Source organism: Pollachius pollachius (assembly GCF_949987615.1).
Source record: "Pollachius pollachius genome assembly, chromosome: 2".
NCBI lineage: Eukaryota > Metazoa > Chordata > Actinopteri > Gadiformes > Gadidae > Pollachius > Pollachius pollachius.
This window is the reverse complement of record NC_136935.1, coordinates 44,260,770-44,287,585: the sequence shown is the minus strand read 5'-3', so window position 1 is coordinate 44,287,585 and position 26,816 is coordinate 44,260,770. Positions and strand designations below refer to the sequence as shown.

Sequence of the window (26,816 nt, the reverse complement as noted above, 5' to 3'; positions counted from 1 at the left end):
AATAACTCCAAACACATTTTAGGCACAGCCATAAAAAGTGCTCAAACAACAAAATGGATCCTGTCATGGACAGATTGGTTCCGAAGAGACATTAATTTAAAGACAGCAAAATGTCCCTACGCCATAATTATAGACAGAGTAGCACATTACAAAATTGATTTTTTTTTCTGTCATGTCATATGCCACCCACTTGTGTAGGTTTGTGAAAGTCAATTCCTGATATAAATGAACGTATTATTATTTTCTGAACTAGAACCATTATCATACTTTGTGTTGAGTGTAAACAAGAGGTTATCAGTGGATGAATAATACATTATACATGTTAAGTAGCTATGGCAGTGTGTGCGCCTCTTGTGATTAACTGAGAATAGGCTACACATGCCTTGTGTACTATCGAGCAACTTGAAGATAGTTCTCACTACTGGACAATGTCTTTCCATGTTCTTACCAGTCTGAAAGGAGATTCAAACCACCTTTTTGAGTCCTGCATTTCAATTGCTTTGAAATAGGAATATAGTTAGACAGAAGTATTACCTACCTCATAATATGCTTCTGTATCGGTAGATGTTACCTTAGTCAAAGGGCGTGTAACACAGCTCAACACAGAAATGATCAATCCATTGGGTATCAGCTGTTCAATTCTGGCTAGTGACGTCAGTACCAGTGTGTCATTTGCAAAACACCATCCATGATGAAAGCACAAGTGGGTGGATGGTCTATTTGAAATAATAGCTGCAATCTGCTGCTTTGGTTTTACCTCCATGCCCCTAACGTGCTGTTTTTTTCCAGTGTCTGAGTAATGGGTGAGTAAGGGAGTAGGAGAAGCTGAGAATTACACTATGCGTGTAAATGTGAGATTCTCCCCCTGTATGAATTATCAGGATGATGGACTTCTTCTTAATTTTGGCATACAATCAACAGTGTCTGTTCTCAGTATTAGAAACGTTGAAAGTATGTTAGTGGTTTAGTTTATCCTTCATCACTAGGAGATGAATGTATTTTATGATCAATGTATTTTCCCAGGCAGCATAGAGTCGGCTTGAAACTCTAAATAATAGATCCTGGAATCATTTGTTTATACTTTCACTCACAGGCCCAGCCAGAATTAAATAAATATCATTTTAGAAATGATCTCTTGAAGTGATTCAGCATGCTAGTGTGCCTGTAACCATGCTGGCAATGCACGCTGTAGCTGCCCAGGTTCAATTCCCACCTGGAGCCCTATGCTACTTCTCGAGACCATGATATTCATGTTTGTGTTTTCGCAATTTATGAATGAGATCAGTCTCTGACTTTCATGTCTGTCTTCACTATCCGGAAGGAGCTGAAGCTCCATCAGCTGTGACAGCTCTATTGTGGGGAGGAAGGGACTCGCAGGACAGACAAACAGTGGGTGGAGCCGCTGGTCACATCGTAATAACAGACAGTGGACGAGGACAAAAAACTGTGTGTGGGTGATGTGTGTGTATGTGTGTGTGTGGGTGTGTGTGTGTGTGTGTTTGTGTGTGTATGTGTTTGTGTGTGTGGGTGGTGTGTGTGTATGTGTGTGTGTGTGTGTGTGTGTGTGTGTATGTGTTTGTGTGTGTCGTGTGTGTGTGTGTGTTTGTGTGTTTGTGTACGCATGAATGGGACTGAATGCACATCCACCTCTACTATGTTAGCGGTATCATGTGTGTATGGGTTTCCATACCAACATTTGAATGGGATTTAATATTTGTTTGTTTTGCTTACATTGACCAAAACATCGAGCGAGAGAGGCCTGCAGCACCTCATGGTGATCTTTCAGGCCGTGCATGTGCGTGCAAAACATGATGCATCAGGCAGCATCACTTATTGGAAGCCATGTATTTTTCAGTAAAGGGTGTTTTTTGCAGCGAGCGCAGGCAATGTTATTCAGTCGCCACAGAGTGAAACCAGAGACAATGCATAACAGTCACGATCATCTCCGTGTCCCCTCAAAGACCACTGTAAAAAAAACTTAAGAGAGTAAAAAAATAAATAATAAAAGTGTGAGAGAAATAGGGACAAAAACAGAGAGATAGATAGAGAGAAAAATAGAGTTGAGAGGGAAAGACAGAGAGTTATAGGAAGACAGAGAGAGACACACACACACACACTGAGAAAAACAGAGGTGAGAGTAGTCCAATTAAAGCTGTGAGAGCCCAGCTCAGTGTATTTTTAAAGTCGTGTTCCAACAGGTTTAAACGTGTGAACATGTGTGCGTGCGTGCGTGCGTGTATGTGTGAGTGAGTGAGTGTGTGTGTTGTTGTGTGTTTGTGTGTGTGCATGTGCACGTGCAGATATGTGCGTGCATGTGCGCCTGTTTGTGACCAGGGCATGGGGTGCATTACATTTGATGTCTCCGAGCGTTTTATCAGCGGTCCTGGTGGAAGAAGGAAAATACATAGTTAAGAGGCACAGCCATCAGTGGAATTATGAATTCAATTTACTGGATGGGTGAGCTTAGATTCCAAATGGGACTTAAGAATACCATTAAAGTCCTGACTGTGTGTCAGGGCCGTGAGGCTGGCCCTTCGGTCATTCATCTGGACCGGAACACAGAGATGAAGGGGCCAGAGGGACATGATGACAACACAAAAAATAGGAGTGTGAAAACGACACAGATGTGATGTGAAGACCACTCTGTGTTTGTTTGTGCTTTCGTTTGTTTGTTTGTGCTTTTGTTAATACAGTGTACATACCCACTATGTACTTTTCCGTTCTAATTCACTATTCTGTCTGTTCTACCGTGTTGCGGTGACTGGACTGGATGCCTGGACTCTCCTCATGGTTAACCGGCCAGCACCACATCACCAATTTAATATGATGTGTATGTATTTACGTGTATGTCAATTATGGCACCCCTTGCACTCCTGACCATCCCTGGAAGAAGGGATCCCCTACTATGCGTTTCTTCTCAATATTTCTTCCTTGCTAATTCCAAGGGAGTTTTTTCTTGCCCTTGTGGGGGCCTGGGTAAAGGGGGGTGTCATAAATATTTGGCCTGTTAAGCCCTTTGAGACTGTAATGGTGATTAAGGGCTATACAAATAAAATTGAATTGAATTGAATGACTACTGGAAGAAAAGACAAGACAACCCTTAGAATCTGCTAGGATTTTCTTGCCATCTCATCCTTCTCCTTTACATATATATATATATATCTTAGAAACAACTGTCACATTTCATTGACTCACTCACCCAAAAATTTCATGTTTACTTCCCTTTAACTCGAAGGTCATTTCATTTTGTGTGTTATCTCTTCAAATCATTTTCTTCATCGTGATTAGGGTTCACCCGTTTCCTCCCTACACTTTGAGGCAGACGCGATCGAGGCAATGGAAAAGCATATGATTTATGAGAGTGCGTATCAAATTTATAATTGAATGCTCAAGGAAACCATTGGGTATGAGGCCACTGCACTGTTCTCTTCTACTTGTAGGTGGCATTCTGTATGATAAATCAAGCCTTTACAGATGGTTTTGTCATCAGTGGACAATCGTGATACGCAGTGGTCCTTCTCTGTGGCGAGCTACGATGAGGTTGAAGATACTGCTACTGAGGTAGTGCCTTCCTAGAGCAAAATATCGTTGCCGGCGCATACCGACGTGCTGTAGGGCTGCAGGTGAATAAATGCGGGTCGTGAATCTAAATTCCAACCACATCTCCCCTGGGAGCTATTGTGAAACAGCCTTGAACATGATGTTCAGAAGTCTGAATCACAGTACTATATGGCTGAGAAAAGGCAAGTCAACTGTTTAATAAGTAAAACTGTAAAGTGATATTCTCTGAGAATTATCCATAATTATAACTTTACACTTTAAAGAAAAACCATGGAAAGAACTATTTGACGCAGTCTGTTTTAGTTAATTAATTAATCATTTATAGTGACGGATACCTGGCTTTTGACCCTTTGAATGTATTGATGATTTCCCTCAGCCAAGACGGATTCCCCCATTTCCAGCCAGTGAACCAGTCCCTGAAGGACAGACGACCATGAACCCTTCTATTCTAGATGTGCAGAGGTGGGGGAGTTAGAGGAGGAGGGAAAGGAGAAAGGGGCCTAATGTGGATGTTCTATTCCCAGTATATTTTCTGTTCTGTACTCAAGTCCTGTTTCTAAGGAAGAGGAGTACCACATGTGATTCTTTTTTTGGAGTTCTGAGTTTAAAGTCAGAATTCTGACTTTGATCTCCGAATTCTGACTTTAAACTCAGAATTCTGGCCTTAAACTCAGAACAAAACAAAACAAGTCACATGTTGCCCTGAATCTCCTCTGCATGTTTCCATCTAGCCATCCTTCCATCGTACCCTTTCCCGTCTTCCCTTTTGAATAATAACCCTTGAACTAACTTTGTAGGGAAACTGTTTACTGTCCCACAGCGTGCATGCAGTCGGTTGTTGTTATTGTTGTTGATGTTGTTGTCGTACATATGTAACGGGTGTTGAACTGCGTTGTGTTCTGGCGAATGCGTTGGAAGGGTGGAAGGACGGCTGGACAACAATGGAGGGTTTCTCATTTATTGGAATCTGGATGAGCCAAAGAAAATCATGTCACCGCATGTAAACCGCATGTAAACCGTCATAGCCAGGACCACATTCCCGCCTCCACTCAGATAGCCAACCGCTTTCTGACAATATATAATAACATAAAAATAAACAAGATAGCATAATGAATGCGATTTGACTGCACTCCAACAAACATAAACATAACCAGCATAGATAATATACACAACACAGATAAAACATTCATACCTGGATGAGCCAAAGAAAATCATGTCACCGCATGTAAACCGCATGTAAACCGTCATAGCCAGGACCACATTCCCGCCAAGCAAACAAACAAACGGATACTCTGACGCACATATATACAATAAACTCTCAAAAGTTACATTTGCAAAGCGTTAGCTGTTATAACGGTGCTGTAGCATGTTCATATATAACATTCACATTATCTACAAAACGATTTATATGCTTAAAATGTGACGACAAATACATCAACATACCTCCACTCAGATAGCCAACCGCTTTCTGAGCTTGGCGCTGCATATACGTCACTAAAACACGAACTTTTCTTAAAGCGACAGTACAGGTATTGAAAACACATTGACATAGGGGTTGGAACAGGTTACAAAAGGGACCTTGAACATAGCTTAAACACATATTTACTTCTTACTAATCAGAATTTGGTGACATTTCAACATAACTAAAACATGTTGTTTCACCCTGGTTACACATACATGCCATCCGTTTAGGGAAGGTGGACCATTTCAAATGATAAACTACCTACCAAGGAACAGCCAGACAGAGTAACCACATTAGGATAAAGAATAACAACATGAATCACATTTTAATGTTGAATAATGTGTGTTTGCCTGGAATTAACACAATAAAACCAGCAGATGTTCTTAGGATATTTGTAAATGCACCTTGTGATAAATAAAGGTTTGCATAGTGATTGTAAACTTTAAATGCTGAATGGCAACTACTACTACTACTACTACTACTAATTATGAAGCACCTGCACTGCGAAGCATTACAAGCTTCAGTTCCCATGCCAACTGGCTTGCGTTGTACACTAGCCTTTGGAAAACCAAGGACACCTAAGAAAATCTGTCTCCTTGGAAACAATTCTACCTCTGACCTATATCACGTAGTAAGGACCCCATTCGCTGAGCTTCAAGCAGGTTTTTGTTGTCTTTCACCGCAATACATATTTTCATCTTTTCTTAAAATGAGTCGTTAATCAAATCAACAAAAAAAAATTGGTGTGGTAGAAATTGCCAAAGTAATTCAAATTTGTAATGAAATCGAAACTTGTACTTGATTTATGTGTGTGTGTGTGTGTGTGTGTGTGTGTGTGTGTGTGTGCGTGTGTGCGTGTGTGCGTGTGTGTGTGACTGAACAATTTGGGAATGAAGAAACGGAACAAGTTACATTTCATCTGAGGTTCTTTGCTGCCGCACTGTGGTGAAACTGTATCAACGCGGGTACAAGTCGAGCCAAGTGGGTTGAATGCGCGGACATACATGAGGTTGAAGGGTCATGTGTGTGTGTGTTTGTGTGTGTGTGTGTGTGTGTGTGTGTGTGTGTGTGTGTGTGTGTGTGTGTGTGTGTGTGTGTGTGTGTGCGTGCGTGTGTGTGTGTGTGTGTGTGTGTGTGTGTGTGTGTGTGTGTGTGTGTGTGTGTGTGTGTGTGTGTGTGTGTGGCGATCCAAAATAAGAATCATTTAAAAAATATGTTTGCCCTATTTTAACCGGCGGAATACTATTTAGTAGCCTATTAGGCCTACTGTTAGTCATTGTCTAATAATAAATAATCTTCAAACGGACACAAACATCTAAGTAAGTTATGGCTATTTTATAAGCCTACTTAAAAAAAAAAGAGCTGATGACTGATAAAACAATAAGATAAAGTCTGCAATAAAAATGTCTCCAAAAAAGACTGACGCACACGGGTCAAGTAAGTTGACGGGAGTTTCATGAGTTCAGGATATGCTAAGTAGTTCTTTCAGGCGTGCTATGATTGGCTGAACGTCATGCTGCAGCATTAGAGCAACAGCGCAACCGCAGATTTGAGAGGAGTAGACATCACGTAATTCTCACTCCCGTCCAGACTGAAGCCTGTACCACTGCGTGCGAAGGAACTGAACAGACGGATAAGCTGCCTGAGTCGGTTACATTCTCCTCCCTTTTACATTTGAAGCAGGAACCGTCCGTAAACATATCAACATGCGCGAAATTGTTCACCTGCAAGCCGGACAATGCGGAAATCAGATTGGAGCGAAGGTAAAAAAAAATAATAATAATACAAAAAACACGAACATAATACAGCAGTTTACATTAGCGTAATATTTCATTTATTCAACGGATCGTTGTCTTATTGTCATTGGTTTGAGTCAATTTAATTCCGAGTGCTACTTTAGACGTGCCTAGTCATTTCTAGTTCAACGTAGTGATCATTATGTAATTGAGGACCGTACAATGGCATCCCTGTTAGATGGGTGTTGGCGAGCAGTGACATCTCCATAGTGGTCGCAATATCCAGGCCAACCCAAGGGTTTGTAGGATTTGTAGGACTGCTTTTTTTTCAAGATACTAAAATAAATTCAACAAATGAAACAAGTTTCAAGGGTAGGCTACATAGGCCTAGATTTGATCATGCGACATAGTCGGCCTATTTGAGAACGGTGGGTAACAGAGAAGACAGAAAAGGGTGTGGCTTAGTTAAATGGATGGGAAACCTAAATCCTGACTTGTATATTCCTACTGCGTTTTCCTTAATATATTTAACGATAAGATACACTGACTGATACTAAACCGTATGTGTGGTTAGGCCTACCACTAACATAGAAGCCTACATAAAGGGCTATGCGTTTGACTAATCTACAAATAGGCCTGCCTGAAAATCCGCAATGTATTTGACGGCCCTTGGCTTTTATTGGCCTTCTTAATATGCGATACCAGTCCGTTATAACCCTTGGCGATTATGATTTTTATTTTTTATTTTAATATTTATTAAATCGATCTCTAACGGTTCCCTCTGTGTTGTCCATTTCTCCATTGTTTGATGTGGCCTCTCACCCCTGCACTGCCCTAGTTCTGGGAGGTGATCAGCGATGAGCACGGCATTGACCCAACAGGCTCCTACCATGGAGACAGTGATCTGCAGCTGGACCGAATCAGCGTATACTACAACGAGGCCTCAGGTAGTAGCCTAGTCATGCAGGCCCCAATATGCTGGAAAATGTGCTGCCAACTGTCTATCGATGTATCGAGAGAACTAATGAAATGCACTTGTATTATCTCAGGGGGAAAGTATGTGCCAAGGGCCGTCCTGGTGGATCTGGAACCCGGCACCATGGACTCGGTTCGCTCCGGACCCTTCGGACAGATCTTCAGACCAGACAACTTCGTCTTTGGTATACAGACACACCCTAACCTCACCTAGAAATACAGAGGAATAGGCATCAGTGCACGTCATGAACAAAAGATAAACGATCATGTGTTCTGGTCAATGTGTGTTTGAGGGTCTAGTGGTGCAGGCCCTGTGAAACATCAGAGATGGGTTGGGTCGCAGGTTGAAAGCAAACCTGTTTTGTTGAGTTACCGTGGCTTTTGTGATCTGTGATTGTTGTGCAAATGATTATTGTGAGAATGAATCAATGAGATAATGTCTCCAAGGATTGTATGGGATATCAGCCACAATTATAATAATCTTGAACCAGTCAATTATCCATGTCACCTTAATAAACAAATATTTCCGCACAACCGGTTCCATTCTAGGTCAAGGATGAACCCCTTAAAATACTTAATAGATACATTTTTCTTTTATTATAATTTTTTTTCGGTACTTTGGATATATTTCTGTTCAATCTTGGCCTAATTAGATCTGTGAGAATGGGCTTCGAAAAGAAATAAAAATAGAATTATTTTTATTTTTCTCAATAGGAGAGCACTTTTCTAAAGAGGGCATAGAGAGCGAGCGTTATCTGAAAGACGGCAATTGACCGCATCCTTTGCCTCCAGGCCAGAGTGGAGCAGGAAACAACTGGGCTAAAGGCCACTACACCGAGGGAGCCGAGCTGGTGGACTCGGTCATGGACGTGGTGAGGAAGGAGGCGGAGAGCTGCGACTGCCTGCAGGGCTTCCAGCTCACCCACTCGCTGGGCGGCGGTACCGGCTCCGGCATGGGCACCCTGCTCATCAGCAAGATCCGCGAGGAGTACCCCGACCGCATCATGAACACCTTCAGTGTGGTGCCCTCTCCCAAGGTACGCTCCCCTCGGTGTGCCGTCAGTCATGTAGTTATAAATGTGGCTCTATTGCAGTGCATCTTGGTTTCCTAACCAGACCCTTGCAGCCAATGTAACTCTCACACTCTTTCATATTTTTCCAGGTGTCAGACACGGTGGTGGAGCCCTACAACGCCACCCTCTCCGTCCACCAGTTGGTGGAGAACACCGACGAGACCTACTGCATCGACAACGAAGCTCTGTACGACATCTGCTTCCGCACGCTCAAGCTGACCACGCCCACCTATGGCGACCTCAACCACCTGGTGTCGGCCACCATGAGCGGCGTCACCACGTGCCTCCGCTTCCCCGGCCAGCTCAACGCCGACCTCCGCAAGCTGGCCGTCAACATGGTGCCCTTCCCCCGCCTGCACTTCTTCATGCCGGGCTTCGCCCCGCTCACCAGCAGGGGGAGCCAGCAGTACCGCGCCCTGTCTGTGCCCGAGCTCACACAGCAGATGTTTGACGCCAAGAACATGATGGCGGCGTGCGACCCGCGCCACGGGCGCTACCTGACGGTGGCCGCCGTGTTCCGCGGACGCATGTCCATGAAGGAGGTGGACGAGCAGATGCTCAACGTGCAGAACAAGAACAGCAGCTACTTCGTGGAGTGGATCCCCAACAACGTGAAGACGGCCGTGTGCGACATCCCGCCGCGAGGCCTCAAGATGTCCGCCACCTTCATCGGCAACAGCACGGCCATCCAGGAGCTGTTCAAGCGCATCTCCGAGCAGTTCACCGCCATGTTCCGCCGCAAGGCCTTCCTCCACTGGTACACCGGCGAGGGCATGGACGAGATGGAGTTCACCGAGGCGGAGAGCAACATGAACGACCTGGTGTCCGAGTACCAGCAGTACCAGGACGCCACCGCAGAGGAGGGGGAGTTTGAGGAGGAGGGAGAGGAGGAAGCGGCCTAATGTGGACGTTCTCTGCCCAATGTCTCTGCTCTTCTGTACTCAAGTCCCGTTTCCATCTAGCCGTCCATCTTATCCATCCCTTTGCTGGTCTGTTCGGCTCTTACTCCTGACCCCCGTCATCCTCTCTTTCTCCTCCCTGACCCGTTCCCTTTCTCCTCTCTCTGTATGCATCACTGCTCTTCACTGGCCTGCTAGTCAAGAGAAGGGCTCGCAACACTACATCCACTTTTCCCGATCTGTGAAGTCGTTTAGAGGTAGATTTAACACACCAGAAGTGGTGCTTGTGGTTGATAGGCACTAGATTATTTTTTTTCATCCCATTCATTATGACATACTTAATTCAGATACTTCTTTGGTCCCGATATTACTTCTTACTAAGTTGGCGATAAGACGATTGCCATTGGCTCAAATAAAGTTGTGGAGTTTAGACCCCTGGTGTTGTTTTTTTTGTTTATTATTAAAAAGATAAACTGCCCATTTGCTGTCAATACAATAGAGGAAACAAAATGAAGTAATAGTCCTCACAGCCACAAGGGGGCAGTACCTACCCCCTTAATAATATACTAAACTAGAATACTAGTCAATAATAACCCATTAATAATTAGATAATACTTTTTAATTCTCTGCAACTATAACTCACTATAGTGAACTCAGAACTGGCAATGCAGTATATGCATTGAAATACATAGAATCACAATTGTGTTTCTTTGCATGTGTGTTTGCATAAGTGTGTTGCAATTTTGTCAATTCACTGCTGCATAGAGTCCTAAGCAAAAATGAAAAATTTGAAGAGTCATTTTTTACAAAGTCTGAGAGAGGAGCATGTGTGTTTGATATTAAATTATTATCAATTCACTGCTGCATAGAGTCCTAAGCAAAAATGAAAAATTTAAAGAGTCATTTTTTACAAAGTCCCGAGAGAGGATTAGGGACGTCATCGACCACACACATGTGCACAGATCAGGAAGTCACTGGTGCTCAGTGCTGATTTGCAGACAGATTCTGATTGTGCCTGGTTCCTCCTACTTAACCGTCTGCTAGACGTATGCTTCCAATGCATCGCAACAGCTGAAGATCTCCACTGCCTGGGTCACTATATAGACACAGACTTAACTACACATCATGGGCTCCAGGCTGAAGTAAGATACACTTTTTCTTTCCATTTTGACTATTTTTCTGTTCTGTCTCAGCCACTCTTTATTTCAGTTGTTGGAGCTGTTCTAATGTCACTTCCTCCTTTGTTGGCAAACAGGAAGAGTCCCACACACCTAAACCATTGATTGAGTTGTTATGTACTCCAACATGCTCTAATGTATATAAATATATATTTAATATAATGACAAATATGAAGGAAACCAGGCATCGCCAGATGGCCAGCCTGTTAACCGAAGTGATATATATACATTTCCTTTTCAGACAAAACCCAGAGCGAACCTTCCACTGGTTCTTTGAAGCAGCTTGCCCAATTGCAAGAGATAAAGGTATATATAGTAGCTATACTGAGCCGTGTGTTACTTTTAAAGGTGGGATACGTGTGCATGTTTCCATTGAATTTCTCTTCAGAGTAGAGTGATCAATACCACCACTGGTATCCACCACTGGTACTCTAAACAGAAATGCCTCATATCACAAAAAGAAACAATTTTCCAAGTTGCCTTTTTTTCCCCTTTTGAAGAGATACAGAATAATAGCAGGCTATTGCTTTGTATTCATCTCGACAGATCCCAATGTGCTATTTCAGTTTCCAGAGAACTTTGACGATGAGGTACTATGGGTATTGCTGCTTGGGGGGGTTGAGATACACAGGGTTTTTAAGATTTAAGCAGCTTGTTTATTCCTCTGTCTCTTCCACACACACACACACACACACTAGGATTCATCCCAGACTTTGCCCCGGTTCTGCTTCCCCTATGACATAAAGAGGTGGGTATAAATCTACTTTACAAAAACCAGTTGAATCTTTTGTCTTTCTATGTTCTGTTTTTTCCTACTGTGTGTCTGTCTTCCTGTTTTATATGGTCCTTCACACATCTGTCCTTCAATCGGCTCCATCACACATCCATCCATCAATCAATTTCAGTCAATTCCGTCAGTCAATCTTTTATTTATCTTCTCTATCCGTCGGTTTTGTCCGTCCGTCTGTCCTCCCTCCATCCATTCTTAGAGTGCAGGACGGCGTTGGTGTTCAGCACTTTACTGTTGTCCTGACTGACCTGGAGGGTTGCCAACGGTTTGGCTTCTGTCGCCTCAACAGCACTTGCAAGACCTGCCTCTGCATGCTCAGGTAGTCATTCACCGATGCAGTCACTAAATATTTGGCATTTTGCACAGAGACTGGGAATTAGCCCCTTGACCCATATTGACACATTGACATTGAAGTGTGAACTACAATGGGTATTAATGTGTACCATCCCTGCAACGTCTTAGATAAAACAAATAAACATACGGTACACATATGTTTACACCAATAGCACTGAGGCCAAAACGTTTTATCTTTTTATTAATAGTTATCTTCCATGGTTTGAGGTGTTTTACAAACTCCTAAATAATCTGGCTGATTACCTTACAAAAGGGCAGGTAAGTTAAAATCCACGTTTGTTGAGCCTTTAAAAATTTTTCAACTTTGTTGTTGTAGTGCAGGTCATCGCAAATAACCATGTGTCTCCCACTAGACCAATGAGATTAAAGATCTGCTGGCAACACTGTACAAGCAGTCCATACCATTAGCTGCTGGATCTGTCACTCTGCAGATGGTACGTACATCAATAATCAAAATAGAATTGTGCCCGAGATGCTGCTTTAATGAAGTTCACATTGTAAAAGGTGAAGTTGTCTCTTTTTTGGAGGGAGAGCAGCTATTGGTTAGTACAGAAGGGTCCCGCCCTGATGGACACAGAGGCAGGCAGAAGGGGGTGAGTGGCAGAGCTCCAACGGGTCGTCTCCACTAACACCAAAAAGTGACTGCTATTGCAAGCCCAAATCGACTAATGTCTCCTGACAACACACTTTCCAAAGAAAATATCTTTCCCAAGGGTCACATTTTTAAATTGCTCATGAATTTGTATGTAACCAATACTAATATGCACCTCTGATTCAAAGACTAAACCCACTAAAAGCTTTGTGGCTCATCTAATGCATGGGGGAATTGTGCAAACTCGAGCAAGACGAGTAAGGAGTGATAATAATAGGAGTTGAATCTCATTTAGACTCGATCTTGTGTGAAGAGGAAAGCATCTAAGGTGTTCTACTGTTGTGCTTCAGGTACCTTACTTCATTGCTCCAGACCCCAGAAGCCTTCCTTCCATTCCTGAGAGTGTACGTCAGGACACTTCACTCACATTTCTACCCCACGCTTTCTCCCCACACGATAAGGAGCTTTTACTTCCTTTGTTTTTTTTCTTTTCCTTATTTCACCAAACATGTTTCCCTCTCAATGCCCTATGTGTGCAGAGAAATCTGACAGAGCTTATGGTAGCAGTGGATGTGCGGAATCTGCTCCAGCTCTACGCCAGCATTCTGTTTGAGAGACGGATCCTCATATTTGCAAGCAAACTGGGCACTGTAAGATGCATTGAAATGTACACAAAAGCGCACACGCACACAAACACACACACACACACACACACACACACACACACACACACACACACACACACACACACACACACACACACACACACACACACAAACACACACACACTTCAAAGCATCTTCGCTCTGTTGTTGTTTGCAGTTGACGGCCTGTGTCCATGCCCTGACGGGGATTCTCTACCCAATGCACTGGCAACACATCTTCATCCCTGTGCTGCCCCCTCACCTGCTGGACTACTGCTGGTAACCACGCCTCCACGCTTTGTATCACCACTTCATAGGTAGTATGTGCCTCTTCTGCAATGGAGTTGACCGTTGCCGCATTGTCATTGCACAGAAGCACCCCCTAATGACACAGGTCTCATGAGTGTGTGTTCTTCAATTGCTCGACCTGCCTATATGTCATTCAGTCTGTTTTCCCAAGTATCTGTCGGTGTGTCTTGATGACTTTACGTCTGTTGGCCTGTACATCTGTAAAGCTGTCTGTCTGTGTGTCTATACATCTATCATCATCATCTATACGTCTATCTGTCTATTTTTGATTGTCTGTCTGTCTGTCACTGACTGAGGCAGTGGGTTCACTTCATCTGTCCATGGCATGCTTCTTTCAGCGCACCAATGCCGTACCTGATAGGGGTCCACGCCAGTCTCATGGAGGTAAAAACACTCAATGTTAAAACCTTTAAATCCAATCATTTCCTCATCCAACATGCTGATACCCTGAAACCCATTGCCTTCATCACAGAGAGTGAGATGTCGTGGATTGGAGGAAGTTGTCATTCTCAATGTAGATACAAACACTTTGGAAAGCCCGTTTGATGACCTGAAGAAGATACCTTCCGACGTGGTAGGATGTGTGTGTGTGTGTGTGTGTGTGTGTGTGTGTGTGTGTGTGTGTGTGTGTGTGTGTGTGTGTGTATAACAGACCTTATAAGACAACAGACCTTATTCATCCAGTGACCATCTTAGTTCTAAACGCTAGGTGGGGGGTGGACCTGAATGTGGAACCAAGATGGCCACTTGCTGAATAAAGCCCACAGTTCATTGTTCTCTCTGTCCCCAGATGTCAGAGCTGAAAGTGTGTTTGAAACGTTATGCAGCTTCTCCCGGCTGTGGTGTAGCCAGAGCTTTCCTCAGAGCTCAGGCTCTGCTGTTTGGGGGCTACAAGAACGCACTGCAGCGAAACCAGGTCAAACCATATCTCATTATATGCATACAAAAGGACCAAAGAGTGAGGTCCAACTGAACAGTGCATGATCTGAATTGTGACTTTGCTTTGCATCAATTATACGACTCAAAGGCTGTGTACTGGACACTAAGCTCTATATATGAAGATATTCAAAGTGCACCACATCCCCTGTTGGTTTCTGATCACAGGAAGGCACAGTGCGGTTTTGCGAGGAGCTGTTCTTAGACCACAGCTGCTCTAGCATGAAGCAGTTCCTGCAGAGTGCAGTTCATTTACAATTCTTCAAACAGGTACTTCTACCCCTTTGGCGTTCTGCACACTGCCCCCTGCTGGAACGGTACTGTTAATACATTGTGTACGCATTGGTACTGCTTACTGTCACGTTAAAGTTTGCCGAAGCATATCCTTTAATGTTTATATGATTAATTTGATTTAGTAGATTTATACAATTTACATAGGAGAATACTACGATATGTCACATGAAGAAATTATTTTTAACGGAGTATATACAAAATTAATAATGTTCTGAAAATAAGTAGAATTCAACAGAATGTTTTTTTCAGTTTATCGATTCTCGTCTGGAGCAACTGAATGAAGGTCGAGAACCAGATGACCTCTTTGAAGAGCAAATACACTGTGAAACAGTAACAGGTGTGAGTCTTTCTGTCTGTCTGGCTGGCTGGCTGGCTGTCTGTCTGTCTGTCTGGCTGTCTGAGTTCCTGTGTCACAGACCATCAATGTTTCCCCAACACTAATTTTAGTAAATTAATTCAAAAGGAGGGTTACATGTTAACATCATTCTTATTGTGCGGGTCCATAGGGACAAAGAAATCCTATCAAGAGTTTGTTGGTAGTCTGAAGGTAAGCCTCACATTATCAGTGCGTTGCTATCAAAAAGGAACCACAGTTTGATGTTAGTTGTGATGTAGTCAGTTTGGTTTGTTCATGTGTCAGAAAGGAGGAGGTGCACTCATCATCACTATGAGGTCCAAGGCCAACATAACGGTAAGAGAAGAGTACAGGGGGACATGCTTCAATCTGTCTGGATTGGATTTGTGCAGGGGTTCTGGTAACACTTTGTATCTTGTGCAGGCCAAAAGCTTAACCAAGCCCAGATTTAAGAACATACTTCACACGGTGGGTGCACAGTCATGCATATTTTATGCAGAGCTTAACATACGACTTGGGGTGTTTAAACCTGTCAACCGTTTCACATTTGCATATGTGTGTGTGTGTGTTTGTGCACATATTGCAGGAGGAGCAAGGTACGGAATGCCCCCTACAGAGAGGGGGATCTGTCTCACAGCGCCGCAACAAGTCTGAATTTCTGCAATGGCGTTTGCCAATCACACAACACTTTGGAACGGTGAGAGCTGCAATCGAAGCGTAACCAAGCCAAAATATAACCAACCATGCCAAAATATTCCTTAATATATTGCTTTGGAAATAAGACATCGATATAGTTCCAGATCACTGGCCCACGTGTTTTTGTCGAACGTTTGGAACCCTGCTACTACTTTGTAACGTTACTTCCTCCCTTAGCCCCGCCCCCGTCGGCCTGCGCAGAAGCACAGGACTCCCAGAAGTAGTGAAAAGGCAGCGGACACACAAGTCAACTGGCAAGGGTGAGCACATTGTGTGTGTGTGTGTGTGTGTGTGCGCGCGCGCGTGTGTATGCGTGCATGAGTGCATGCACGCCCCGATGAGGGGTTATAACTGGTCATCCCACTGGACATAAAGTAACGCGGCATTGATGTGGTTTCCTGCCGTTGGCTAGGTTAGCCGCTGAGCCGTACCCTGATCTTGAGAGAGATGAAATAGGAGGGGATGATTCACTGCTCTGTGACCCAGAGGAGATGGACCTTCTGGGGGAGATCTTTGACACTCTCAGCTCCCGGAGCTCTCGTGAGCACGGCCTGCTGTATGGAACACGCAGCCTGGATTTATTTGGACCCGACAGCCATGACTTCTTCATGAAGGTAAAGCAGTCGGGTGAGGGCACAAAAGTGCACTTTTTTGCTTTAATCAGCTCACTGCTTATTTGTTTCTTCTTGCATTTCAGGACCGCCTTGCCACGCCGAGCCAGGAAAGTCTTTCTCTGTCCATCAGTGGCAGTGAAAGCTTGCACAGCTGGACTCTTGAAGAGACATTACAGACCGCAGAAGAGGAATCAGTATCACCAATGGATTTGGAATTGCTTTGCCCAAATCCTGAATGGAAGGCAGACAAAGAGATGAAGCCCTTCATGTGTACACTGGAAGATCAAGGAAGGATTATAGCTAATCCAAATAAACAGGAAGAGGAAGATATTCAAGGGCAGAGAGGGAATGAAATTGTGGAGAAACAGAGAGAGATAGATGCAGGGAACAACACAGACGTAGAGACGGGTCAGGGTGAAGACGTTACAGAGAGAGGGTCAAGGAAGCAAACAGGGGACTCTGTTGAAACGCAGACAGTTGGATTAGAGGAAATGCTTCAGGAGGTCAATCTGAACAATGAGGGTACAGAGATAGGACCTTTACAGAGAACAAGACTAGGACTCTGTACAGAGTCCGATGTTAGCCCGGAACTTGTTGAGAACCAGGATCAAGAAATGACTAACCCAGAGATCAGCATTTATGTTGGGGAGCAGAATGACCTGATGAGCCCAGACTTTCAATCTACCAGAACAACCTCCCTCGCGACAGAAAAACAACAATCCTCAGCCGATCAAAGTGTCATGTTGCAGAAACAAAGCCAGACCAAACTTTGGAGATCGCTTAACTCAAATAACCCACCCTGTGTGCAGGACAATCAAATTGAATGCACAGAGAGGGAGCTGAAAGCAGTGAAAGTCTCTGAGCTGAAGAAAAGATTTGAGGCATGATTGACAGGGAACAGACTGGCTCAAGAACATAAAACAAATACTTTTTGCATAATTCACTGGACCCAATGCAGAATGTCTTCGGAACAGGGACTTGGCTCACAAATGCTAAAAATGACTTAAGAAAAACTTCCATATCCTCAACACTTGAAGACCATATAGGACACTGTTGTCTCCCTGAGATAGTTACAAAATACATTGTACATCCAACAAAATAGATTTATATTTATTTTGTATTAAATCATTGTTATGAGCTCAACATCAAAGTGCATCATGGTAAACTTCAGTGCCTCTTTCTTTAGAATCTCTTCATAAATGTTTTTATAAATATAAAGATCACACTATGTTTTACATAAATAACGGTACTTCCATTGTACAAATTAAAAAGAAAATACTTAAATGTCTTTAAATGACTTTGAAGTGACTTTTTGAAAATGCTCAGTGGAACAGAGTATCTGGACCGACCTATTGTGTCTTCAACCTGGAGCAACATAGATCAAGGTCTACAGTTGGAGACGGGACACAAGCGCGGAAGGAGGCAACATTAGAAAGTAATATAGTGGTAAGTGAAACGCTTCAGCAACACCCTAGATGGAGCCCCCCGGATTTGTCCCAACGAGTCATATCAGGCGCTCTTCTTTGGGAATAGGAAGGGGCAGGCCCGGCCTCTCTGATCTTGGTGCGCCGACTTGCTTCCTCTCCTCGGCGCTTGGCCTGTATGTTCCTTCCAGCCGCCGTTTCTTCCTCAGCACACACATAACTATTACTAGTGCTAGGCTAAGCAGTGACACCGCAGTTGCCGTCGCCGTGGGCAACCACATGGATGAGGTTAGGGGGAACATCCTCCCTGTGGACGTCAAGACAACTGTCAACGAGCAGGTCGACATGGTTACAGATCAATGTCAAGCATTACATATATATCCTACTAGAAGGATGAATGACTAGACTCACCTCCAGTGGAAAGAAGCCAAATTAATCCTGAGTATCTTTACATCTGGAACAGTTCACGGAATGGATCCTGCGAGAGTAGATCAATAAGCATGTTTGGAAATCGAGCAAAACAACTTTAACACACTCTTACTGATCTCAACTAATGAAACATATAAAAGCCTGATATGTGAGCTGAATTAAAAAAAAGAGATAAATATATTTTGATAACTTTAATATAGCTGGATCCGAGTTGCGAAATAAATAATTTGCCTGTCTATATAAGCTACACAGAATGTAACAACAATTAATCATGTTTGTTTTTTTTCGGTGTGGAAGGATGACGCCATTTCACTGCTCACACTCGTTATCGATTATAGGCTATAACACAAGTTCCACTCACGGAATGGGTTGAGAAATCGGTCTTAGGTTCCGCTGGTTTAACTCACACAGGTCTTTACTCGGGTTTTAGAGTTCAGGTTGACAGAAAGTTGGATAGATTCATGTTGTACTCGAACACCAAAACTTGTAACACAGACGGATGTATAGGCCTGCCGTGGAGAATGCCACCGATCCGGTTAAACCTGTGAGACTAGAACGCTGCAAAATGCCATAGGCGGACCTGTGCAGCAAAAAATTGACTGCGTTTGGGCTTACACTTCAAGCAGCAAGGCAGTGCCATAGGTAGGTTCAAGTTTTGTCAGGTATAAAAATATATAAACAAACTTTACTACACTCAATTAGAATCGCGTTGTCATGTTTTTTGAACGAGTAGGACACACACACACACACACACACACACACACACGCGCACACACACACAGTATTTTAGTTGGTATGTAAAGAAGAGGAACTATCTTGGTCTATGCAATGTGTCTTAAAACAATTTGCCGTGTCGCAAAACTGATGTTAGAGCGTATTTATATATTTCCGACGCTCTCTTAAAACCTACCTGTTCTCATTCAAAGGTACAGCCAACACCTGCAGTGCAAGGGGCTGCAACAATCAGCAATGCGCATGACCAGGTTTTAACTCAATGAACACCGCTCCCACAAGCGCCACGCCCCCTCAGGGAATAGGTCCATGGGAACAGCACCATTTTTAGGAATAGAATGTAGGTTATATTTATATTAAATATTAAGCAGTTTGTTTCTCCCGAGCTGTGCTATACGAACACGTATCTGGTTCATTTGAGACATGGCCGCAATATAGCCAAATGCTTTTTATGTGGAGCAATCCGTCTTGTTTGTATGCCCTCGATTCACTCCACTTAACTATTGCTCATGTCCCAATAGCTTGCGTTTGAGGTAACCTACCAAATACTGTAGTGGTTTCTCTTATCTTTTGTACCATACAAACAAAGAAAACGTTAACTGTAAGAACAGCCACCTGTTAATGGGAAGGGCAAATCACTGCTGGCCGACCTTGTCTGTTGGTCTACATAGGCTTTAGGTCTGTTGGCAGTGTTGGGAAGGATACTTTTAAAATGTAACCAGTTACAGAATACAGAATACATGCCCAAAAATGTATTCCGTTACATCACTTAATCTAAGAGTATTGTATTCTGAATACTTGGATTAGGCCTACTTCCATATTGAATTGCATTTTATAAGTGTAGGCAGTGGCGTTTCTACATTAGGGGCAGGTGGGGCAGTGCCCCACCAGACCCACGAGATGGCGCTGTTGAGCAGAAGGCTCAATCCATTCCTACTTCGTGGCAAACTATATATATATTTTTTATATGCAAAGTAGCGTACATATTTGTGTGAATAAACTTGACTCACAAGCATTATTGCCTTGTTTTGGAGTAATTTGATTCGTGTGTTCTACTGCCTGTGTGCTTGCTTGAATGAACGTTATGTCTATATTTCCGTTTCCTGTTTCCGGAGGGGCAAAGACCCACGCTGCCCCACCGTTACCATAGAAACACCAATGAGCGCGAACCACACCGGCCAAAGTTAACATTGAGGCTAGGGGCAATTTCAAATTTGCCCCTAGACGTTAACTGCGTAATCTACGTAATGTAGACTGGGATAATGCGAAACCCGCGAGAACTCTACCCCGAGACTAAGCAAAAAAAAACATACAGTGAGAGTGAGATCAGGAGTTACAGGAGATTTACAGAAGAGTTCGCTATCGGTAGATTTTACACAATTTTGAAAGAGTTTTTTAATTAATGAATAACAATGAATAACGTAGATTATTTGCTGAGGGTGCAATTCAGCACATTGCCGCAGGAAGAAAAATTAGAAATAAAACGTTTGGGACCACACAGACCAGACGACTTCATTCTGAACCAGCCAGGTGAGAAAACGAACCGAAATTTCAAGATGGAGTGGTTTGAAAGAAAGACATGGCTAACTGCGAGCGCAACAAAAAGAGCACTGTTTTGCTTTCCATGCCTTCTTTTTGGAAATACCACTAACGCAGACTCAGTTTGGACCACTGATGGCTTTAAAGACCTGAAGCATCTGGCGGAAAGAACGGTAAAGCATGAAAGTAGCAAAGCTCATATCAATTGCGCCATGAAATTGGGACTATTGGGACGGGTCAACATCATGGCACAGCTGGACAGTGCTTATCAGCGGAGCATTTTAGAGCACAACAAGCAGGCGGAGGAAAACCGATATGTACTGGGGAGACTGATATCGTGCCTAAAGCTGTGTGGGAAGTGTGAACTGGGTCTGCGTGGTCACGATGAGTCAGCCGACTCTGTAAACCCAGGCATTTTTAGGTGCATTTTTGAAACGATGTGCGAGGGCGACACCAGGCTGAGACGTCACTACGATTCGGAGCCTACGTTCAAGGGGACATCAAGCACCATTCAGAACGAACTCCTGGATTGCATGTTTGAGGTCTACAGGTGTGAGGTGGCCAAGCAATTGCGGGACACCCAGTTTGTAGCTGTCCAGGCGGATGAGACCACTGATGCCTCATGCAAATCGCAAATGGTCATAGTCCTGAGATACATGGTGGACAGCAGCGTCACAGAGCGGTTTCTTGAGTTCATTGAAGTGAAGGACAAAACTGCCATTGGCCTTTCTACTGCTATGAAACATGTCCTCGACCCACTGGGACTGACTGACAAGCTCATAGCCCAAACCTATGACGGGGCAGCGGTTATGCGTGGCAGTGTAGGCGGCGTGCAAGTACTAGTAAAGCTACAAAAACGCAATATTTGTACATTGCTACGCACACCAGCTGAACCTAACTCTGCAGCAAGTATGTGCATCCAGGATCAGTGAGCTGAAGGTGTTCTTTGCTGATCTGTCTGGATTTGCCACGTTCTTCTCCACCTCACCGAAAAGAACGGCTGCTCTGGCAGAGACATCGGACAGGCGGATCCCGCGGCCACCCGGCACCCGATGGAATTTTAAAAGCAGGACCGTGAATGTGGTATGGGAAACTCGCGAAGATATACTGGAGTGTCTGGATAACATTCGCACTAAACCAGGATGGGACAAGGTGTCCATCAGCGAGGCATTCGGCCTCTCCATTCACCTGCGGGACCGTACGTTTCTCCAGCTGCTGGAGTTATTTGCCAGAGTTATGCCAGAAGTGGATGTTTTGTATGGCATACTACAGAAAAGAGAGATTGACGCATCTGGGGTGAATCGTGCAGTGGAGAATTTCAAAGTGCACGTGAAAGAAATCAGAGAGAAAGCAGATGAGATTGGTAACCAAGCCAGTGAGGAGCCGGGCACATCAAAGCGCAGGAAAACAAATACGCCTGCCGTGATGAAGAGGCCTGTGATACGATGATTGCGCAAGTGGTGGACTCACAGAGGTTCTCACAGAGTGACCATCTTATTGCCGCACAACTGGTGGACTGCACACTGTTCCCAAAGTTTGTTAAGTCATTCCCGGAGGCCCAACTCGCCTGTGCTATCAAGCTCTGGCCCACAGCTCTGATGAACGAGGGGAAGCTGCAAACTGAGCTGACTCTTTTTTACGGACACACTGAGCTGCACACAGGGAAATCTGCACTGTTGCTGTTCAAGGCCATTCACGACGACAACAACCTGCAAGAGGCCTTGTCTGAAACCTGCACTCTACTCAGCATCATCATCACAACCCCCATGACGTCTGCGGAGTCTGAGAGGAACTTTTCAACGCTGAAAAGGATAAAGACTTTTACTAGGAACACGATGGGACAGAAGAGACTGAACGCCCTCTCCATGCTTTCTATTGAAAACACCTTCATTAATGGACTGCTGGATTTTAACGACAAAGTAATCGAGAGGTTTGCTCAAGCAAAGAACCGTCGAGCCAACTTCCTTTTTAAGTGATCGGCATTGGTGAGTCAAAACCTTTTTTTTTTTTTTTGAGCTGAAGGAGATCGTCTTTTTTGTTTAATAAATTATGGAAGTTATTGAAGCTATGTGTCTGTCTAATTGTTTTACTTTAATGCTATATTATAGTGGGTACCATGTTGGCGCTCTGAGATTATTTGGAACGAATAGTGCGTTTAAAATATAATGCAATATTATTATTATTATTATAGGCAACATCTTTGTGTCGTACTGAGCGCTAAAGCATGTGAAATGTATTTGAAATAGGATGTCTGCTCCCTGCTGGCACTCAAAATGCAGCCCATAGTATACCTGACTGGTCTATATACGTAGGCCTACTGTTATAATAATCAGCTACCTCTATTTTTGTGACGTAATATGACGTCATATAAATTTGCCCCACCAGAAATTTCAGGCTAAAATCGCCACTGAGTGTAGGAATGCGGCATGAAATCCTGCTTACTACACAGGCCTATTCTGCTGTGTTCTTCTGTTCAAACTGGCTGAATGTGTTAGGCCCAAGTCTCCCTGAAAATGCACTATATTATTAAATTTGCTGTAGAGGAACCAAGACTATAAGGGTATGTTTATGCGAAAGATATTTGCTATTACATCTAAAAACAAACAAACACTGAGCTAATTGCATAGCGGTGTTGCCTATAAAATCGCCTTAAAATGAAAAGAGCGAGAGAGAGAGAGAGAGAGAGAGAGAGAGAGAGAGAGAGAGAGAGAGAGAGAGAGAGAGAGAGAGAGAGAGAAGGGGGGGGAAAAGTGTCTGTGAAAGTAAATAATTATCGATATCCAGCGGGTCACTCGCTTATCACCCGTTGTGATATTGATTTGTTTCATACAGTAGTGGACCGGTCGAACTCCTTCTTCCCCATCCTGGTGCTGAATGTGTTAAATGCATCGGCATTTTTATGTGTTTTTTCCACATACGTTTTATGTCAGTGTCTGTCCAAATATCTGTAATGATATCATAAGGCCCCTGGGACACAAGGGGGCGCTGTTGTATAATGAATGATCACACTAGTAGCTGGAAGATGTATTCGTTTCATTAAAGCATTACGGTCTAGCAATCAATGGAGCCAGTCGCAGTCTCATTACAATATCCAATAGACATTCCGTCTCCTCTTGACTCCATGTTGAGCCACGACTAATTTTGACCAGACTGTCCGACAATGTGCTGCAAGTCTTGGAGTTACCCCTAATCAAACAATAATGCTGTGTTCCTGAATCCTTGAACGCCAGACTTCCGAGTCGAAAGCCGAAGATCTCCCAGCTTTCTTGCGGCATTTCTTGAAGGCACGCCCCCTTTTTGTCTTCATCTTTCGAAAATCTGAGTAGACCGAGAGCAGTGATGACGCTCTGAACAAAATGGCTGCGCCCGTGAAGAGATTATTATTTTTTGTATTTGTACCACGTAGGTCATTTTAATGTCGATTTTAAATGCTCTTACACACTTGATTACATTGCTACTTTATTCCGGTCACCAATTTATACATTGCATGGTCTTCCTCTGCGTGCATTACTATGTAATGCACGCATTACACTGCGTGCATTACAATGTAATGCACGCAGTGTAATGTGTTGTTTGATTTCTGGCTGGTTAGCTAAAGAGGCTAATGTAGTTTACAATAAACAAAAACTAGCCAATTTCATTCCACAATCACAAAGACTAACGGGAACGCTATGAATGCTCCGAGACCGGAAGTGACGGACCGAGGTGCGTTCGCTTTCACATCTCAAGCGAACCGTACCAGGGTTCGTTTGGAAGCGAACCGAGACCATAGGTGCGTTCAAAGTCGCAAACATAGGCGAACGCTCGCGAACGATTTCAAACATGTTCTGTTAAGCGTGCCGATGTCTTCAAAAGTTCACGAACATAGGCAAACTGTCATAACAGGTAGTTCTCCGCAAGTAGACATGGATCACGGACTGCAAAAGATGTGCTCCCAGATGGAGATTAACATTAATTCCTTTCCTACACATAAAGCAAAAGATAAATCGTTTCATATAGCCTATCTACACCCTTACTTCAACTGATGTCTTGTGCATCCTAAAATGTGATGAACGACCGTGACATCGCAGTAAGTGGGCACAACTTCGGTGACGTAGTCCTCTATTCTTGAATCGTCCGAAGTGCTTGTCTGCAGTAGGCCTATACTTTCTACGAGATCGACTTCTAGGGCTTCTTCTGTAAACTCGTCAATTATCATGGAGGCTGCAGCTAATACTATGGCCTTTCTTGTCGCCATTTGTTTGTTTACAGTTTGTTTGCAGTTTAAAACGAACGTTTAGAACGTTGTCTAAAAATCGTTCAAATTGTATTGCTTAAAGTCAACGCTCTGCTCGCTGCGAACGCACCTCAGCTCTTCAGGGAGGTCTCGGCCGGCTGATTTGGTTCGCATCAAAGTGCGGTGGTTGCATTCACACCAACGCAAATGTACCGAACCAAGGGACCAAACTCGTTTAGTGCGCACTAAATGCTCTTGGTGTGAAAGCACGAATAAACTCGTGATTCAGAAGTATCGTTATGTGATTTATTGAATACGTAATAGATAGATAATAGATAATAGGTAAATTGACAAACACAGAGATTGTGTCATCCGTCAGCAACACACAAGCTCTGTGTTCGCCAATCTACTTATCGAGTCTCAAAACCAAAATGGCGTCGACGGGTGATCTACTGATGGTATTGTGTGTATAAAATGTCATTTTTAATAAACAATCTTTACACTTACAAAGTTCTCAATGCCTCGTTTTATATGTTAAGACCCTTATTATACTATCAAAGAAGTGTCGGGCTACTTTTAGCCTTGTAAGTGGTTTAGAATAGCGATTTCGTTTTTACCATAACCAGTGCCCCCATCGTTCCAAGTTTATAGCGTTTTGATAGAATCGGCTAAAAACAGCCATCTGAAGAAAGCGTCTATATGCGGTTTTTGTGCTCATAAAACGAACGTTTCAACTCGTTATCATACAAAACATATCCCAAATCCATTTTACACCGGAATTACCCTTTAAGGAAGGTAACAAAGTATTCGTACTTCATTACTTGACACCTCTGGGTGCGTTACGGCTATGTGCATTATGGTTAAATGCGTTTAGGTGAAGCTTGCGTTTCCACAGCCGACAGTACCCTTATTCTAGGCCGGGGTTTAAGCAGGATGGCGATAGCTGAGGCAGCTACGTAAGCATTGTGACATCATTGCAGCCCGACACAGTGTAGCCTGCTAATAAATTCAATGAAAAAGAAGAACGCGACACATTAAATGAAAAGCAACAATGTAGGACGTCCAAGAAGGACGGAAAACTTTTGCGCAACCTTTTCTTCAATAAACGAAGCTTTCGCCCCTGTGCAGAAATACCTTGCGAGTACGGTGTTTGGTTCGTTTTATCCCCCTGTGGCACGGAAGTGACAATTCTGTCGACCAATCAACGGACGGCATGCGCAGCACCAACTTTTCAGCACCCTTTCAGAACGCTTGGTACCCAGACAGAGGAGTACCGGAAAATAGGGGCTCTAATCGCGGCTCAGTGCGGTTATTTTGGGACCCCGCCCACTCTTGGCGGTAGAAACGTGAACCGTACCGCACTTAATCGTACCGCAGCGCACCGCTTGGTGGAAACGCGCCATTAGTAGTGAGGCCTGAAAATGTTTTATCTTGGCAAATACAAGGAACTTGTTCAGATCTGCTTAGGCCTCGAAAAAATTTTCTGTCCACTATGTGCTGCATGTTTTTACGAAGATGCACAAACTATCATTTTCATCAGTTGGATTGGCCCAAAGGTAAAAGCAGTAAATAAAAAAGTGCAAAGACGCATTGAACACATATAATGTAATTTTAAATCGGGTATGGATGGATGAATGAGCCTGTAACCGTCAGCTACAAAATATCAACACATTATGTCACTATGTATGTCGTATTAAAGTGAAAGAAGAGTTTTGATATGTTTGTGTCTCTTTCAGTTAACTATCGGGTGTTTGCTGTAACAATATCAATACATTATGTCACTATGTATGTCGTATTAAAGTGAAAGAAGAGTTTTGATATGTTTGTGTCTCTTTCAGTTAACTATCGGGTGTTTGCTGTAACACCTGACATGAAACCTGTTAATGATAAAGATCCTGATGCAGCTACCATCACCGTTAATATTGTGGTACAGTATCATGCATCAACTTGCACAACATTCTTTAGAAAGAAATATGCATTTTCTTTGGAATCGCCTTTTTTTAGAGAC

At 43.5% G+C, this 26,816-nt stretch overlaps 2 protein-coding genes and 1 long non-coding RNA gene across 10 annotated transcripts; 2 read left to right on the top strand and 1 right to left on the bottom strand.

Moving 5' to 3' along the window:
• Positions 1-6,560: 6,560 nt before the first annotated feature.
• On the top strand, positions 6,561-10,136 carry LOC307070672 (tubulin beta-4B chain). 2 transcript variants are annotated; one of them, XM_079729252.1, is made up of 5 exons: positions 6,561-6,786; positions 7,598-7,706; positions 7,809-7,919; positions 8,527-8,771; positions 8,897-10,136. In XM_079729252.1, exons 1-5 carry the CDS (start codon positions 6,730-6,732, stop codon positions 9,707-9,709), a joined length of 1,335 nt encoding a protein of 444 aa, XP_079585378.1. In that variant the 5' UTR covers positions 6,561-6,729; the 3' UTR covers positions 9,710-10,136. The 2 variants fall into 2 exon arrangements, with proteins under 2 accessions (XP_079585378.1, XP_079585377.1); XM_079729251.1 differs by having other exon boundaries at positions 7,598-7,919.
• A 573-nt stretch (positions 10,137-10,709) lies between these two features.
• On the top strand, positions 10,710-17,756 carry dennd1c (DENN domain containing 1C). Of its 7 annotated transcripts, XM_079729754.1 has the most exons (23): positions 10,710-10,848; positions 11,126-11,190; positions 11,431-11,474; positions 11,583-11,632; positions 11,874-11,993; positions 12,217-12,286; positions 12,382-12,462; positions 12,556-12,621; positions 12,971-13,024; positions 13,160-13,270; positions 13,443-13,543; positions 13,912-13,957; positions 14,046-14,147; positions 14,364-14,489; positions 14,678-14,779; positions 15,053-15,140; positions 15,310-15,350; positions 15,444-15,494; positions 15,582-15,626; positions 15,745-15,855; positions 16,032-16,114; positions 16,267-16,468; positions 16,552-17,756. In XM_079729754.1, exons 1-23 carry the CDS (start codon positions 10,832-10,834, stop codon positions 17,353-17,355), a joined length of 2,580 nt encoding a protein of 859 aa, XP_079585880.1. In that variant the 5' UTR covers positions 10,710-10,831; the 3' UTR covers positions 17,356-17,756. The 7 variants fall into 7 exon arrangements, with proteins under 7 accessions (XP_079585880.1, XP_079585882.1, XP_079585877.1 ...); XM_079729756.1 differs by lacking the exon at positions 12,556-12,621; XM_079729751.1 differs by having other exon boundaries at positions 12,971-13,270.
• A 219-nt stretch (positions 17,757-17,975) lies between these two features.
• LOC307070955 lies at positions 17,976-19,201 on the bottom strand. Its single transcript, XR_013811599.1, has 3 exons — positions 18,683-19,201; positions 18,304-18,370; positions 17,976-18,199 (listed from the first exon to the last, which is right to left on the bottom strand). It is a non-coding gene; the product is annotated as an uncharacterized lncRNA (long non-coding RNA).
• Between the last annotated feature and the right edge of the window lie 7,615 nt (positions 19,202-26,816).